Raw genomic sequence first — 16,993 nt, forward strand, 5'->3', positions numbered from 1 at the left:
ACCTTCCCTCAGTGTTAAGCTCTATTCCAACTGTAACTCATTTGTGCTAAGGAGACATTTCCCGATGCGGCAGAAAAGAGCAGATCGCTCAAACAGCCTGGGGAGGCCAAGGCAGGACCTGCAGGTTTCAGTCTGGCCATTGCACCAGCACCGTAAATTCTGCAGCACCCATAGGTCTTCCCCACGCCTCCTCCCTCGTTTTGTTTTACTCAAGAAATTAGGTCAAATTGCTTACCTTGAGATCATCCAGGTTGGGTGGAAGGGGGCCTGGTTTGAGAGAAGAAACACCAGTTTGTCCAGAAATGCTATTTTTGACAGGGGAAAGAGGGGTATTGCTCAGTGGTGCTGAGGAAGAATTTGGATTTCTGACCATCTGTTCGTTTGGTTCTCTGGAAAACAAAAGGCACTTACAATACAACACAACACAACACAACACAACACAATACAATACAATACAATATAATGCAATACAATACAATAAATACAATCAGACCTATGTGGGTGGAGCGTGGGACAAGTCACAGAGTAATTGCCTACAACAGGGGTCAGTGAGGTAACAAATCAGTAGAAGAGGATGGGAGAGGGAAATCAATAACATGATCTAGACAGCGTATGCAAAAAAATTCCCAGCTTCCCTCCCAGGAAACTGGAAGGTGTGATGGAGTCTGAGGCCTAGGGAAGTGTGCAGGTCCACCCATGACCTAGCTGAAGCGAAGGCAGGTGAAACAATCCTTGGGTTAACTGTATGGGTGAGGATGCCAACCGTGTAGAATATGAATAGGGACTGGCAATACAGGCACACAGCCTGGGCTCAGGGGCCAGTCTCAAAAGCTGTCACGCAGCTCTTTAGCAGTGGCCTCAAACTGCCAGCAAAGTCAACTCTGTGTTCTTAGACATTCCAGAGTTTAGTTTGGAAACACTGTGAGTTTCCCTTTCCTCTAAAGGACCCTTGATTTATCTGCTTCCTCCCAATGTATGCATGGTTTCTAAAGAGAGTCAGAGGCCAAACATATCACAGAAGGACATGATGTAATACAGGACACACTGGTCCCAAGCATCTGACCCCTCAGGCCTTAGACAGAGACGTCATCCTCGACCTCTGTCCAGAAACCCTGACCCCAGCTTGAGGCACTCACTTGAGGTGTGTTTGGTGCATCCCAGGGTAGTTGAACCGCTGCTGCTGCTGCTGTTGCTGCTGCTGCTGTTGCTGCTGCTGGCTGAGGATCTGTAGCTGCAGGAATAGCTGCTGTTGCTGGAGCAGCCGGGCATAGGCAGAGTCCATGGGTGGGGGAGACTTCTCTGCCTTCTGGTCTGGGGGGATGTACTGGTGGTATTTGAGCTTCTTCACCTTTGGTTTAGGGTCTTTGGGCTTTTTGTGGCGGTTCTTACTGTCACCCAAAGACTTGGACTGCAAAGAGAAGGGAGAGATGGCCTGTGTTGTAGGTGATGGTTAGAAGGTTTCTTCTCAAATTCTGGGACTACAGTAAGGTACAGCACTCATGTATCATGAGAACAGGTCTTCCAAATCATCACACGGGCACCTCCCACCTTACTGGGTCCTTGGAGCTTTCCTGGAGTGGAGTTCAATGGAAGCTTATGTTTCAATAGCTTATATAAAACCTATAGATATCTTAGCACTCTGGTGTGTGTGTGGGGGGTCACTCATGAGAGTGTATGTAAGTAAGCACTTCAAGTTAAACATAAGGTAAGCCTACTTGCTAACCACAGGAACTTAGATGAAATTAACATTGTATCTGCAGACCCAGACTGTGGTTCTCAAACTGAAGCACACCTGGAGACTTGCCTTCCCTCACATTCAAAACTGCCCATATCTGGCAGGGAGCCACGCGCTCTGAAATACTGATTCCTTGCTATGGAGAGGGCTACCCATAGCCCACGCCCTTTCCGGAAGTCATTAACCAATCACTGTCATCTGCAACAGTGAGGAATGAGGGCACAACTTTGGGAAATTAAGATAAATGTTTGAATATCAATATGATATAAGTCTACTATATATAAGCTTTATCACATACAAGATGAAGAAAATATTTAGTTTGCATCTTAGTGTTCAGTATAAAGATCATATAAAGGTCATCATAGGAGCAGGCTTGGGAGATAAGAACACTTGCTGCCAAGCCTTGAGTGAAGAGCTGACCTTCATTAGTTGTTTTTTAGCCCCTACACATACGCTGTGGAATGCATGCATGTGCTGTGGTATACTTCCATGTACACACACACACATACACACACACACACACACACACACACACACACACACACACACACAGTGGGTTCTTTTAAGATCATAAAAGTAACAAGGGTCCTTTTGAAGTATAATTCCATGTATAACCTTCTTTGGGAATCAAAGGGCCCTCATATATGAAGAAACTATAAGTCTACTGTCGTGGAGTAGTAAAATAAAATCCAAATCAGATGTTATTAAAGGTGGTTAGAGGGAAGAGCATGGGCAACAAATTGGAAGGAAAGCGCAGTACCACCATTGTACAGAAGAGGGAGCTCCTGAATAGCTGGCAGGCACAATCTCTAGGGCAGCCTCCAGACTTCAACTACAAGAAGCACCTTTGAGTGTGACCTCCAACAAGCCAACATTCCATCTTTACTGACCCAGGCACCTTGTAAACTGCAGGTGCTTTTGTTTTCTGAATCTTCCTCTTCGAGACTAATGAATAATGGTTGGGAGTACTTCTGTGAGCCTGGTGGCTTTATTTCATTCTACTCATTAATCGATTGGCCTTCTGGTTAATTAATCATATGTCTGTCTTGGGTGAGTTTCTGCAGGGTCTGATGATAGTTAAGGACTGTTGCTGACCCAAGGATGCTGAAGATGCCTTTGTTCCCTTATATTGCCTTAGTGCAGGCACCAGGAACATTCCAGAAGATAGTGTGTAACAAATGTTATTGACATGACACACCTGTATGGTTTTACTCTTTTTGTGAGCACTGGGGAGACTTGTTCTCTATTTGCATCTTTCTTTTTCTCTTTACAACTCGCAGGACATAGAAGATGCACACATGCATTTTCCTAAGTGTGGGCCAGGGATGGACCCACTGTGGCATTCAAGTCTCAGGCTGCAGGACTCATCAGCTGGAAAAAGGAAAAGGGGACCCTACAGCTAGAAACTCCAAGACTTTCAAATGGGGCTCTGATTCAAATCTGTACACACACACACACACACACCTTTACCAAATTATAGGAGATAGTTCTTTATCACAGTATCCATGTCTCCTAACCACCTACTCAACCTTCTGCTCCCTTCCCCTCCAGCTTTCTGCTGCCAGCAACAATGTTGCTGTCTGACTCCGGCTCACTTTCAAAGCTGGCTCCATCTTGGGAAGTTTGTATGCTATCCTTACTCAGCATGTTGAGAGTGCAGGGCAGTGGTCACATCACTACTGAGGGAGTGAGGAACAGCAGAATCTAACCTCCATTGCCCTGCCTAAACAAGAGAGCCTCTTTTATTATTGATGTAAAATCCAAGGGGCATTTTTGTACATTCACACTTTTGTGTGAACATCATCTTCTATCCAGTCCCATAAAATCCCCACTGCTCCCAAGGGAATGCCTTGCGACCAAGCAATCACTTCCCACTCTCCCTTCTTCAATCTTGTAAAACATGCTTATTTTGGACATTTGTATCCATGAATCCCTGTTGAATGTATTTTGGACATTTATCCATGAAATCACGTTGAACATATTCTATGTCTGTCTTCCTGAACTTGACATTATGTTTTCAAGGTTAGTTCATGTTGTGGCAGTGTCAATATGGCATTATGTTAATGGCAGGAGTCAATATGGCATACTTTTTTTTTCATGACTGAATAATATTCAGTGACCTAGTTCCTCCATGACTTTATTCATCCATCAGTTGGTGGGCATTTGGGTTGGTTCGAACTTGGAAATATAGCAAATAGTGTTGCTGTGAAGACTTTGTGAAGAATTATTAGTTCTTTCAGATGTCTAGCTAGGAGTGGAGTTGCTGGACCACGTGGTAAATCTATACTTAATTCACTGAGGAGATGACAAACCTTTCCACAGCAGTTTGAACATTTCGCATCCAGGCCTGCAGCGTGTGGGGCTTCCAGCTTTCTTACATCTTTGTAAGCATTTGCTGTTGCCACGTTTTGATGGATACTCTTCTAATGCACAGGAGATGATATTTCGTTGGGCTTTAACTTTGCACCTCCCTAAGGACTAACCACATTGAGATTGTTTTCATGTGCTTCTTGGAAACGCCTATATTTCTAGAGGGATATCTGTCCAAAGCTCTGCGCATCTTTCATACTTACACAAGACACTGCGATGGTTCATGATGGTCTGAAAACCCAGCGAGACTATAGAGGACGGGATGATGTTCTTACTGGCTTATGACATGACCTCTTGGAGATTTCCAGGTATCTGCCTCTTCCATAGGATTTTGTGTGGCTTTTGAGAATAATCTGTGAAGTCTCTCTTCAGCCTTACAAAAATCATACTGTGCCAATTGGGCTGAGTGGTTGTCTCCAGCTCAGCTGTTTCCTTCTAAAAAGCCTTCTAGATCAGTGATTCTCCACCTGGGTGTTGTGCCCCTTTGGGGGGGGGGGTCCAGTGTCAGATATCCTGCATATCAGGTGTTTACATTATGATTCGTAACAGTCGAGAAATTATAGGTATGAAGTGGCAATGAAATAATTTTATGATCGGGGGTAACCACAACATGAGGAACTGAATTAAAGGCTCTCAGTGCTGGGAAGGTTGAGAACCACTGCTAGATGAACATAAGGTGTTGCATCTTCAACAGCTAGCTGGGGTGTAGGTAGTGATCATTCAGAAGCTCTGGGCAGTCAGCTATAAACAAGCATCCCAGTGGACCAGTGGAGTTTGTATGGGTATGAATCTTTTCAACTAGTCTGTCATTCGGTCCTTCCTTTGGGCTCCTAGCACATCTTCGTGGTATAGGGAGGCTGACAGCTTTACTAATTTGAATTATGCAAAGCTTAAATATTCAATTAGCAGAGCTAGTCTAATTCTGCTTTAGAGACATCTTTACCAATAATGGCAACCTCCTCCATCCAATATGCATCTAATAGATGATAAAAACTATTATTTTGTCACTGACTACTACTTTAATTTACGACCTAAAAAAATTCCCAGAAGAATTGTGTCATCAGGTACTAAAGGTAACAAAAGAACTGAAAAGAAAAGTGCTCCCAACTGAATCCAATAGACATTAGCTAGTACAGAGTAACATAAGAAAGCCAAACGACTGTGCAGTGTCTAATTAGGAGACAGTTCTCTGGGAATGGCTGGATGTAATGCTGGGGAAATTAAGTATGAAATACAGTAGTCACTGCTGGCTGTCTCCTGTGGGCGTAACTCCTCCCATGCTCCTTTCCCCCCATTGCATTAGGGCTCTTGCAATACCCACGGCTTCAGTCCTGCTCCTGTCACATAAGTACAACTGATCTGGATGTGTTTTATGATCCTTACAAGTCCCATGTGGATTGCAGTCAGCTGTATCTTTGTTCAGGGTGAACCTGTGAATATCTTTCTTCAGGGTGAACCTGGGAAATCTTCATTTTTTATTTTGTGTGGTGTAGCCCAGGCTGACCATGAACTCACCGACTTACATTTTTTTCCCTCCTGAGTGCTAGGATTACAGGCATGTACCACCTTGTCTGACTCATGAAATCCAAGCCACAGACATGCTGGCTGAGCTATATTCCCTGTACAGACAGGCTTCCCTGGTGCGGAGATTATGTACATTGATGACATACGCCACTTTGTGACTTTTCTAGTTGCCCGAACCTGGGTCTGGTTTCATGGAAGTTGCCTCATGCCAACAGAACTGCCTGGAAGAGCTCTGCTTCGCATGGCTTCAGGGAGCCTAGCCTCAGACACAGGTTGGGTCCTAGACCAGTCCATACCTTTACAGCAGTGTGCACAGGAATCGGGGTGCTGAGAGGGCCGAGAACCTGCTTCCCAGAGTCTGACTGGTTGCCTGGCTGGGAGGCTGCATCATTCTTGTCATTTTCTGAGCCAGGAGCGAGATCCTGAAATCCAAATTGTAATGTTACCAAGGCACAAGAATAGAGCTGCTGCATCGTTCAGCTGAAGCCCTCCTGCATTCGTCCCAGCTTCCTGCCCTGGTGATATCAGGTGCTCCCTACAGGAGGACATCCCAATACGTCACTCACTTCAAGGATACCTCTGAGAAATAAAGGGAAAATGTCAGTACCAACTCCAGAAGATGCAATGTACTCCTGGTTTGATCTGGGCAAGTTGGGACATCTGGTCACCCTGAAGGGGAGCTCTACATAATAATGAGACCAAGAAAGAAAGGAAATGGGGAGAGTGGGAGCAGAAATTCTGAGGAAAAAGGAGTACGAGCAAAATGGGGGTAAAGGGCATGTGTGCGTAAGTATGAATAATGCCTATGGAGGTGTGTAAGTGTATGTGCAAAGAGAGAACTACATGTGTCTCATTGTGTAGGAGTGTTTGTATGTGTGCATGTGTGTATATGTATAGAATTATGAATATGAGTGTCAGAGTGTAGGAATATGTGTGAGTGTATGCATGTGTATTTGTAAACATTCATGCTTCTTTGTTGACCATATATGTGTGCATGCATGTGCACACATGTTTGTGTATATATGCATGTACATGTCTTTGTGAATATACATAGTGAAAAAAAGTGAGATATATATCACTGCCGGCTGTCTCCTGTGGGTGTAACTCCTCCCATGCTCCTTTCCCCCATTGTGTTAGAGCTCTTGCAATACCCATGGCTTCAGTCCTGCTCCTGTCACATAAATACAACTGCTCTGGATGTGTTTTATGATCCTTACAAGTCCCATGTGCATTGCAGTCAGCTATATCTTTCTTCAGGGTGAACCTGGGAAATCTTCTTTTTTTTTTTTTTTTTTTGGTTTTTCGAGACAGGGTTTCTCTGTATAGCCCTGGCTGTCCTGGAANTCACTTTGTAGACCAGGCTGGCCTCAAACTAAGAAATCCACCTGCCTCTGCCTCCTGAGTGCTGGGATTAAAGGCGTGCGCCACCACGCCCGGCTTTCATTTTTTTTTTTTTTATTATGTGTAGCCCAGGCTGACCATGAACTCACCGACATATATATATATGTAGTTATAAGTATAAGTACCTTCCTGGGCATGTGCACACATGTATGTGTACATGTATGTTGATTATATGTATATACATGCATATTCATGCATGTACACATATGCATGTATGTATATGTTGGTTATATACGTTTATGAATGTTTACACTGGTATATATGCATGTTAGGATATAAATATGTAAACATCTATGTGTGCATGAATACATATCTTATGTACATGTGTCCCTATGTATACATGTTTATATGCATCTTTATATCAATGTATATGTATAGAAGGTAGATATAAAAGGAGAAGAACTGCCAGAATACAGGAACAAAATAGTATGTGTGTTTTACATGTGTATTAGATCCATGTATGGTCACATATGTCTTTATGAGAGGTAGGTTTCTGTCTGCTGAGGGTTCCATGAAAATAATAGTTCTCTTCTTTTCCTTTCCTACGTTTTTATGCTATGACTCAACAAATGGGCAGAGGTCCTCACACCCCTCCTGGGGGGCAGAACTGAGCTTCCCAGTTCTCCTCCAAGCCCCTGAACCCCAGCGTCTGTCACAAACCTATGGGCTGCTTGTCTCTCAGAGCCTCAGTGTTCGAGCCTTTCTGACACAATTGCTGAGAGGAAAGACATGAAGCAGCCCCTGCATTTGCAGTTCTTGGCCCCTTCTTCCCCCTCTGCTAGGGTTAAGCAGAAAACAGCTTGTCTTTTCCTCACAACCATTCTTAAATCAGAAGCCAAGGGGCTTGCTGTCAGAAGAATATGCGCAAGTGGTCTGACAGCCCATTGGATGTTATCAAAGATGTCTGACTGCAAAGCTCAGCATGGGCGTGCAAGGGAAGAGAGATGCTTTGATGAGACGCTCCTCCTGCGGGAGGAGTGCGCACTCAGCCTGCTCTCACACCTGCCTCCTCCTCCCACTTCACATGTCCTTCTTGGCAGCTTTAAGTGTGCTGTGATGAGGTAGAGATAGGGATGACAGTAACCAGTAACCATCGCGGTTCCAGGAAACTGGACCCTGAATAAACATCACTGTAGCGTTCCCCTCATCTGGATGGATGTTCCAGTAGGAAAGTAATGTCAAATACAAGTTGAGCATCCATACTCCAATATTCCAACATCTGAATTGCTTAAAAAATTTGAATCCTTTTGAGGCTGACAAGAAGCCATGAGAAGAAAAGGCCATAGCATAGAACTTAGCTTCATGTAATTATATATATATAATTACATTTAGGCTATGGGTATGTATGCATATCTAAGACACAAGTCAATTCTGTGTTTTTATGTGGATCCTATCCTCAGGGCATATGCATCATGAATAGATGCAAATATATTCTAATTTTAAACACTTCTGGGCCGCAGAAGTAGATATTTTATTCCACTGTCTGTGGGACAGTCTCTTGGTGATCAAGACTGAAGTCTTCTGAAAGAGAAGGGAGTGGCCTAGAGGTTTCCTCCTAGAGAAGAGTGTTGCAAAGCCAAGGTGGAAAGCACTTCCATATCACTATTCCTCCTTCCCCACTCGCTCCGTGCACTGACATCTCTTAGGGGTCTTACGTTGCCATCCTGTGGCTTTGGGAGATAGAGATAGTGACATTCTGTGTGATCCTGGAAGTCACCCAGTCATTTAGACTCATGGATTGATAGCTTTTTCTTCGTGGTCCTCAGCTTCAGTGGTAGTTACTCTGCAGGACCAGGGACTCTCAGGGAAGGTATGAAGTATATAATGTAGCTCGGGGCCCAGTGTGAGCATCAGGGCAGTGTGAGCATCAGGGCAGTGTGAGCATCAGGGCAGTGTGAGCATCAGGGCAGTGTGAGCATCAGGACAGTGTGAGCATCAGGACAGTGTGAGCATCAGGACAGTGTGAGCATCAGGACAGTGTGAGCATCAGGACAGTGTGTGCATCAGGACAGTGTGAGCATCAGGAAAGTGTGAGCATCAGGATAGTGTGAGCATCAGGACAGTGTGAGCATCAGGGCAGTGTGAGCATCAGGACAGTGTGAGCATCAGGACAATGTCAGCATCAGGACAGAAGATTTTTTTATTATTATTAAGCTCATCGTTATTCTTTATAAGTCTGCTTCATAATTTTAGCATCAATTCCTCGCTTTCACATACATGTAGATTTCTTTAGAAGGAGTGAGGACTAAGCTGGAGTTGCACTGTGTGCCAGCTTCGGGCCAACATGGTAGATACCTGTTAAGGATGGCAGCAACTGGTGCCTCCTGCTTTACTGAGAGCACCTTCTTCTCCCCCCCTCACCCCTCACCCCCCACCCCAGGCCCTCTGATGAGTTTGAGATCAATCCTGCCGGGAGAGCGTTGGCTAATTGTGGGATCTCACTGAGTCAATTTACCTTATGCCTGAAACAGAGGCATATCTACTTGCTCACAAGGTAACTCGAAAGCTAACATTTTGAGGGGTTTTCAATGTTTCTAAGACCCACAAGTCCCTGCGCTTGAATAGGTTGAGAAGAGACACCAAGAAAATACATCATCAGGTAAGCTGTTGGTGGTGGCATACACTGTCATCTCATCACTCAGCCTGAGCCAGGGGTGTCCTGAGCTTGAGCCCAGGCTATCCTATCTAGTGAGACCTTGTCTCACGATAAAACCAGCAGCAGCAGACAGCATGAGGGGGCTGTAAGCAACACCAGCTACGGCAATGACGATGTGAAATGTAAGACTGTGAGGCAGGCCGGTCTGTTTTACCTGGATTGTGTCCAGAGGACCAGCCAGAGAAGCCTCAGTGGATTTGATGTCTGGGGTGGATTCTGCAGAGCCCTGGGGGTCCTCACTCCGGGCCTGATCTGGGGAGAGCCCATCTCTGCTGTTGTCATCCTCAAAGGCGAATGCATCTGCTGCTTTAGAGAAGCTCACCTCAGTACCTGAGTGAGAGAAAACCAAGATGGAGTCGGTGACTTGGAGCATCCCAGTGCTGTTCAGAAATCCTGCTAAGTAAGTATCGCCCCTATGCTGGATGGAACACACATTTTGCTCCCCCCCCCCCCAGTGCAGTGCAAGTTCAGGGAAGAGTGAGAATATATTTTAAATGATCAGATTTTTCTACACGAGAACTTCAAAGCTTATCATCATGCACTAAACTTTATTTCCCGGCTGAGTCATTTCTCAGTGCTTTCTATGGAACCTGTGTCCTTTTGAAAATAAATCGGGGGGGAAAAGGGAAAGGAATGGACGTGCTGTGAAGCCATGGGAAGATAATGCAGAATGACTGCCCCTCTCCTTCAGACTTTCCAGCACAAGAGAGAATCAACATGACAGACTGCCAGTTGCTTCATCTTCAAAGATAAAGCAGGGCACATGGCACAAAATGTTTAGCAGACTTTGCTAATAAGGAGAAGGGAGGCCAGCTACTAAGTTTAAATTCCTAGATGTCAGATTTAACTAATGTCACCGGTGTTCACATCCGAGTGGTCACTCAACCAAAGCGTTGCTAATTAGAAAAGCCAATATATATATATATATATATATATATATATATATATATATATATATATCAGAAACTTCAACCTGACTCTTATTTTCTCAGTACATGGATTATAACTTCATGTCTAGTATCTTGTGTCTTTGTAAGTCCTTCCACAGCTCCCACCATCTCCCCGATGCTTCCTCTGTCCCCTGGGTGGTCGTCTAGGGCAGCAGGGACATTGTGCTGCAAATAGAGGCCATCAGATCAGATGGGGCTATGACATTATCCTGACCCGCTTCTCTCATTTAACACCACCCATTCCCTGTCCGGTTTATTGTCCAAGACAGAACACAACGTGCCAAAGCTACAGAGCTCTCCTGACCCCATTCTAAGCACAGTCCTTTCAAAGGAATTTCAACATTATCAGGAGCCTTTCCAGCCCCCCCCCNCCCCCCGTTCTGCAATCACACTCACAAGAACTTTTGACTCTTACTAGGTACAGATAAGAGACAGGAGCTTTTACCGTGGCAATGGCGAAGGCTGTGAGGAGTTGGGAGAAATGGAACAAATATGGTTTGGGGGCTTGTCATCGCCACCACTGCTGGCATGTGTCACAGCCTCTCATGTGGACATCCGAGTGTCAAATCAGGAAAGAGGCCAGGCAAGGACACAGCAAGTGGAAACTCCGGAGATTAGCCCAATGGGAAGCCTGCTAACCAGCTTAGATGCCGGGACATCTGCTCTATGGGTCATGTGCAGAAGTCATTATTGCTGTTATAACTATCAAAGAGGAAGTTTGTGACAAAAATTAATGTAGCATAAAAATACCTAATGTACATATTTCACCTCACAGTGGAAGTCAGTGGTCTCTTTTAGATTTAACTCTATGGATTCAGAAAGATAAAAGCAAAAAAAAAAAATGAAGTTTTAAATAGATTGGACTGGGTAAAGCATACTAGTCAAGAGTTGGGGCTATAGCTCAGTGAGAGTGTGCTGGCCTAGTATGTACAAAGCCATGGGTTCAATTCCCAACACTGAAAATGGTATTTTACTCCTTGCTCCTACCTCCCCATGACTACCCTCATTTAAAAAATAATTGTATAGTGTTCTATTGTATTAGTGGGAAACACTTAAAGTTAGTACTTGTACTTTGAGGTATATGTGCATGCACAGTCATGTGTAAGTGGAGATTAAATCTAGGTAGGGTGTTTGTGCATGCTAGGAAATTGTTCTACCATTAAACAATAACCTCAACCCATTCTTACACATTTTAGCACACACACACACACACACACAAATCCTTGTCCCTGGAAACACATACACAGACTACCACAGACTGAGCAGATTCTATGTGTATACATATTTGAATACAATTAGTGAAAAAATAGGTCATGGATTTGAAGGAGGCTGGGGAAGGGTTTGGAGGGAGGAAAAGGAAGAGAGAAATGTAATTAAATCTTCTCAAAAATAAAATAAAAAATAGGAAATGTCAAGAAAGTGCAGAGACTCGCAGAAACCATTTATTGACCTAAAAGCCCAAGTAAGTAAACGTTAGTAGTTTTTCATCACTGCGTCAGAAAACTGTTCTCCTTCGGTTAGGAAGACTCACTGGATAGGGGCCGACCTCGGCACTGAAACCCAGAGTCTCTCTTCTGTCTCTTAGACTCTTCTCCCAAACACTCCCCTCCCTCCTTCAGGATTCTGGAGTTAGTTCATACACTGTTTTCAGAGCAATCTAAGCTCTGCGGTCTCTGCAAGTCATGCTCCTGCATCAAGACTGACTTTGTACATTTTTCTTTCTCAGGAGAACCAACACCTGAGACCTCCTAGAGAAACTCCTCTTAGTTGCTTCTGAGAATGCATGGATATATTATTATTGACTCAGCCCATTTAAAAACATCATTGGAGTTTTAGTCACAAGGAATGCCTATATTTAGTTTTTATGCCCGTCGAAATCCACCTGGGAGATCATAGCGTGCCTCTGAGATCTGCTGGCTCACGCCCCGAGTGGGTGCTGCATACCTGCATGTGATCGTACCAGCCCCTCAGGAGCACCGTATTCTCTGCCTGCCAGAACACCCTGAGAAGCTCATTGTCTCATGCCTCTTCCCATTTCTTTCACTCTGAAGGGACTGGGTCTTCTTTATGTGGTCTGATGTTTCATGTGACAAAGAGGTGTCCATAACTTAACTAGAATATGGCATCCCAAATGTGCAAAGATTAGGGAGAAATGAACTGAATTGTGAAACTGCCCAAATTCTAACATGTGGATAGGAAGGTGAGAAGAATCAGGGAGAATGAAGGAGAATGGTGGGTGTTTGTTTGTTTGTTTGTTTGTTTTGTATCCTACAGTGATGTAATTGTGTGTAATGGAAGGAATAGAAGAGGAGGAGGAAGAAGAGAAAGAGAAGGAAGAGGAGGACAGAGGAAGCATGAGAGAGATAGAGAGAGGGGGAGGGGATGGTGTGGGAGGGGAGGGGAGAGGAGGGCACAGATTTCCCTAATAGAGCCAACTAGAATAAAGCAGATCTGTGAGCTTTCAGACAGACATGGGGAGCCAAGCATTTTCTCCACTTTGGCTGGTGAGGATATGAAAAGGTCTGTTTTCCGCAACTGTTTCGTGACCGAACTGGATTCCCAGCCTTGGGACCCCCAGAGTCACTTTACAGAAGAAGGTGGCTAAACCAACCATCCTCCCTGTCAGCCATAAAGCCCTTGGGAGGAGCCACCCGTTATTTAAGGGGGAATCATCAGCCTGCCTCGGATGGAGGGTGGAGAACACACTAGAGAAGCAAAGGATCTGCCTCTGTCCTCTGTCCCCATGCACTGAAGATGCCCCCATTGTCCACTGGCAAGTGGTGACCTCAAGCCAAGTCACTAAAATCAGGGACAGATGGTGTCAGCTTGCTGTCTATAGGTTCCACATTCTTGGCATTGACTAGGACCGACAAAATTGCTTCTGTTCTGAACATCTACAGGCATCGTTTTTGTTATTACCCTCCCGCCCCTTGCAGTACGTATAGTGTTACGTAGTGTTTGTGTGGAATTAAGCACGGCAGCTAGTAGACAGGTGATCGACATAAAGAGAGAATGAGCGTGGGTTATGTGCAAATAGTATTTCGTTTTACAGGAGGGACCGGAGAATCCCGAGCATGTCATCTGCAAGGGGCCCTGGCATTAAGCCCCTGGGGAGGTGGAGGAACGAGGAACGACTTTCTGTAATCGGTTCTATTTTTTCCCCCAACGTCTGAAGGGAGCGGGTCCTCAGCACCTTTCACACTTCAAGAGGGGTAGGGGTGATCAGATAAGATATGGTAAAGAGGCTGAAAGTCGGGAGAGAGGTTGTCTGTGTATCTCCCTGGATAATCAGAGAATCTGTCAAAGAAATGTGGTCTGGAGAGTGTCTGCAGCGGCTAGACAGAAGAGCTGGTGAGACTCGAAGTTGTCTAAGAACTCCTGGAGAGGAGGGGGGGGGGCTTGGGTGGAACCTGAAATGACTGTCAGCTACGGGCAGGACAACAGGAGGGTGCAGGGACTTGGATGGTGGTGGAGAGAGGAAGAGACACAGAGGGACCGATAAACAGAACTGGTGTAGGGAGGAAAAGAAGAAACTCTACTAGCTAGGGGAGAGAATTATTCTAGGATCCACACCCTGCACCATCAAACCTACCAAATCAGTTAGAGTTTCCCTGATTAAGCCACAAGTCACAAGTACACGAAACAGAGCACATGGAAGCTGTTCACATCTACACAAAGGAGCAGGGTGAGTGCCACAACCCCAGATGTGGTGGACGTCTGGTACCCAGACAACACGATGTGGCCAGCTCAGATTCTGCCAACAGGTCTGCTAAGGACTGTGCCATCCTATGGGCCACCCCAGTTCCGTCACCTTCAGGGTTGCAAGTTGTTTGGGTTTGCCACTCTCTGGGGAGAAGAGGAGGGGAGGATCAGGGAGCCTTCACACAGCAGATCTTCAGGCTTATAGAAGAATTCCCTCAGAGCTGCTGCTGCCACCATCATCCTCCGCCACCTTACTTTCACAAGATGCTTAAGGCCCTCATGGGTTCTAGAGTTGGAAACACTTGGGGCATTTTCCTTTTCTTGGTTCTATTACTTCAGAGGGCCTCAGTTTCCCCCTCTATAAAATGGGAATAATGAATGGACCTACCACTCTACGTATCAGGAAATAATATCCCCACAGCACCGAGTCACAACCTGACGTGAACTGTTCCATCATGTCTAGCTGTTGTGGTGGCTGGCACTGTTTTTGTTAGGCACATCTGCCATTCTCAAGTTTACCGTTATCAAAAACAAAAGGACCACCCAGGAAGCAGTTTATTCTGTGGTCAGCTTCTTAAAGGTCAGTGCGACTCCATGGTGAGGAAAACTCTTTTGTCCAGAGAGGCTCACTCTGGGAAAAGAAGGAGTCAGCTTTCCTAGGGTAAGAAGAAACCCTGTTCAGGACAGGCCACCCTCTTTGCTGGTTCAAGCCACGCTGCTGCAGAGAGGGACACAGGTCACCTTCTGGTCACCTTATCTGTTGTCCCCGTGGAACATTCACATCGATTGCACTGCATTGTGACCCTGGGCCTCTGCTCCAATCTCCCACGACAAGAGGCTGGCTGGGAGCTGCTGGAGAGCAGAGTGCTGGCTATTGTCCCTCTAGACATGTCAGGCAGTGTGATGACAAGGACCTGCTCTGAGAAGCCCTGACATCATCCTCTGGCTATGCCCACAGGATTGGCTCTTGGCACTGGCCCCTTGGGACCTCAACTCCCCCATTCCCTGGAAGTGATTAGATGAATGAGTCAGCTGTACTTTCCTGTGTACACACGTTTAACATTCCAAGATTAAATGAGATAATTGGAGGCCTGGTTACTCTCTCCCTAGAACCTGCACCCAGGGCTATGAAGGCAGGGTGGGGCACAATGGGAGAGGGCACTGCCTGATGTTCTACCTCCAAGTTAGTGTCCTGAAGGTCAGGGGAGCTGTTTTTATTTGAGGGCAGACTGACTGACCATCCCTAACATCCTCCAGAATGAAAATGAAGCAATATCCATTTCCCAAAGAAGAGTGCCACAGGTCATTTGCATAGATGTAGATGTTGTTCAATCCTGCCTGTTGTCAAGGAGACTTGATGAGACCCAAAATACACTATAGTCTGTGGCCTGGTGGGTCCTCTAGTTGAGAGAACTCAACTTCTCTCAAAGGACATCAGGTGTCTTCGTTATAAAATGGATGTGAACTGGTCCCCGGGTTCCCTTTCCTCAGATCCGTGACACTTCAGAAACTCCTCTTGTGTCTCTTGACCAGATCTTCATAAATCAGGAGATGTGCTAGCTTCTATGCATATGTATTATGTGTCAGTTCTAGAGATCAAAGACTAGAGACAAAGAATATTACCCAGTGTGAACATGATATACTCCCCTGGTCTCCTTCTTCCCTTACGGTACAGCACTCAATGTCCCTGTATCACCTGTCAATACCTCCTGCTACCCCACAGGGATCTTGCAAGATATCTTCAACCCCATCTGCCCACCTCTCAGCAGTGGGTTCCGCGGCACGGATGGTGGTCAGGTCACCAGGCGGCCCTGCACAATCGAAGGGCTACTTTTCTTCCCTCAGCACCCACCCTTTCTCCCCCAATCTGCCAGCTCCCCCATTTTAGACTCCTACCCTACTTTTCCCAGAGTTTTTCCTCAGAAAAGCATTTGACATACATGCCATGGTGGATTTCTTTCCCCTAAGGATCATTTTGTACTTTGGAAGTGATTGCTCATTGTGGAATGGTAGAATTTTGTCCGTGAGAAAGTAAGGCATGCCAAGGCAAACAACCCTACCATCTGGCCTAGGGCCATTGTTATTGTATATCTGCCTTTAAAATGCATGATCAGTGTCAAAACTCCTTGCTCTCTGAACACGGACTGGGTTCTGAGTGAGCTAAAGAGGTTGATTTTGAAGTAAGCCCATGGGTCACAGACCAAGATATGTTGAATAAAGAGGCCTTCAGATACTTGACAGCTGGAAATGGATGGCCCTGATGGGTCACACATTGGATTCTATATTTAAAGGTTATGGTGATAAAATGAATTTATTTTTGACAACAGAGCTACATATTCTAAAACCCTGGTTGAATGGAAACTGAAATGCTGATTAGATGGAAAACCTGGTCCAGTCCAAAGACAAGGTTAGAAACCTTTCAGTTGTAGCTGGAGTCCAGGGTCCTCCTACTTTTTGAGGAATCTAGCTGGGTTTGGTTTGACTCAAGCCAGGAGTCAAGCCTATGGACAAAACCCTGCTTCCTCTGGAGCTAAGGGATGCTGGCATCCTGTGAAGAAACTATTTAGTGATCATGTGATTAGAAACTATTAACATGTGAGAAGAACCCAGGGCTCTCAGGACTGAGGAGCATCTGTGTCATAAACATAATAAGGC

At 45.4% G+C, this 16,993-nt stretch overlaps 1 protein-coding gene across 3 annotated transcripts in view; it reads right to left on the reverse strand.

The window, feature by feature from the left end:
* The window catches only part of Myocd (myocardin), a 95,913-nt gene that overhangs the window by 19,196 nt on the left and 59,724 nt on the right, over positions 1-16,993 (reverse strand). For all 3 annotated transcript variants that reach the window (XM_021213259.2, XM_029545958.1, XM_029545959.1), the window contains 4 exons: positions 9,841-10,016; positions 5,926-6,051; positions 1,137-1,408; positions 236-389 (listed from right to left, as the gene is read on the reverse strand). In XM_021213259.2, coding sequence (XP_021068918.1) covers positions 236-389; positions 1,137-1,408; positions 5,926-6,051; positions 9,841-10,016 — 728 coding nt within the window. The remainder of the gene's footprint in view (positions 1-235; positions 390-1,136; positions 1,409-5,925; positions 6,052-9,840; positions 10,017-16,993) is intronic.

The sequence above is a fragment of the Mus pahari genome, chromosome 14 (genome assembly GCF_900095145.1).
Source record: "Mus pahari chromosome 14, PAHARI_EIJ_v1.1, whole genome shotgun sequence".
Classification (NCBI taxonomy): Eukaryota; Metazoa; Chordata; class Mammalia; order Rodentia; family Muridae; genus Mus; species Mus pahari.